At 39.3% G+C, this 1,497-nt stretch overlaps 1 protein-coding gene across 1 annotated transcript; it reads right to left on the bottom strand.

The window, feature by feature from the left end:
- Positions 1-260: 260 nt before the first annotated feature.
- Positions 261-926, bottom strand: LOC133815161 (uncharacterized). Its single transcript, XM_062248031.1, has one exon. It carries the CDS (start codon positions 924-926, stop codon positions 261-263), a length of 666 nt encoding a protein of 221 aa, XP_062104015.1.
- Between the last annotated feature and the right edge of the window lie 571 nt (positions 927-1,497).

The raw sequence follows: 1,497 nt of genomic DNA, 5'->3' as shown, positions 1-1,497 counted from the left end.
AATAGAAGAAATATCCTCTAAAACACATGCATCCAAGACTAATAAATTATTATTACCTTGGGTTCCAGTTGCCTTGAGGGCGGAGCAATTTCGCTTCCAATGCCCCTCCTCCTTGCAGTGGAAACACTGTCCTTTAGCCTTCTTGCTAGTTGGCTTTGCTCCAACAGGTTTTTCAGTTGCCGGTGCCTTTCCAGCTACTTGCTTCTTAGCCTTCTTTTTGTCCTTCCTTGCCTTTCTCTTCTTGCTCTTCGAGGAAGAGGCTAGGTTAGCCTCACCTTGAGCACCCCACCCCCGGTAGTAGCAGCCTTCTTCTCAGGTCCTTTACTCGGTCCACCATTTATTCCTTCATACATCTGGAGCTCATTCAATAACTGAGTCATTCCATAGTCCAACTTGTTAAGAAAATAGTTTGTGGTGAACATAAGGAAACTAGGTACAAGGCTGTTAAGCATGATTCCAACTTGAGTCTTCTCATCTATTGTTGCTCCATGCAACTCAGCTTCTTGGAAGTAGTTCGTCATCTTAATAAAATGATCACGAACATGTTGGCCAGGTGCCATCCTACAATTCACATACTTCTTGGTAGCCTCGAAACTAGCTTGCGCTGACTTGTGCCCAAACATTTCTTGGAGTTGTTCCATGATGTCGTAAGCAGTTTTGACATCTTCCATCTTAGTCCTTAGCGTTTCTGACATGCTGGCGAGCATGTAGCCCTTGACCTTGTTGTTGGCAGCAGTCCAACGATCATACTTTTCACTCACGACCTTCGAGGCGTTCTCTCCGGGAAAGTCATGTTCAGTTTTAGTCATCACGAATTTTGAGTTGTCGCCAATCAACACTATGTTGATATTAGACTTCCTTCTCATGAAGTTCTCACCGGTTAACAACTCCTTGGACAGAAGAGAGATAATGGGGTTGGAGGCCATAGAGCTACAATTATCAATAAAGCAGAAATCAACACAATGTTCGACAAACATTCATTCAAACAAGTTTCAGAAATAGCATAACATATAAACAATGTTTAAAGATAAGTAAATACTAAAAACTTATCTTTCTATTTCTTAGGTTTTTCAACTAGCCATGGACCTATGTGTCCCGGTAGGCGAGAGTCACAAATATTCACTTAGTCAAATAAAAAAATAATTAAATTAATAAAACGTCCTAGACTTTTATTAATAACCTATCCATTCGATCAAAGTAATGAAAACAAATTATTTCTCACTTTATGAGTTTGACCCACGATTTTGATTATCATAAACTTAATTCATATAGTCATCGTAGGGATGGGTCTATAGAAGATACATCTATAGCCATCTATCCTAAGAAATTCAACCATGTTAAGAGTCCAGTGGACACCTTCCGTAGGGAGACGAAATAAGGCCCCACTAAACCCCAGCCTCGTTAAATCAACGGTGGAGATCGAATTCAAAATTTAAAAAACTCATTATTTAATTTTTCTCGATTTAGAATATTATTCTTTTGAAAATTATCAACTTG

Source organism: Humulus lupulus, chromosome 2 (assembly GCF_963169125.1).
Source record: "Humulus lupulus chromosome 2, drHumLupu1.1, whole genome shotgun sequence".
Lineage (NCBI taxonomy): Eukaryota > Viridiplantae > Streptophyta > Magnoliopsida > Rosales > Cannabaceae > Humulus > Humulus lupulus.
The sequence above is the reverse complement of the archived record's forward strand: the minus strand, read 5'-3'. Positions and strand labels throughout refer to the sequence as shown.

What these genes read in the sequence shown, in the direction of transcription:
- LOC133815161 (XM_062248031.1), bottom strand. Translation starts at nt 926, where the DNA reads ATGGCCTCCAACCCCATTATCTCTCTTCTGTCCAAGGAGTTGTTAACC.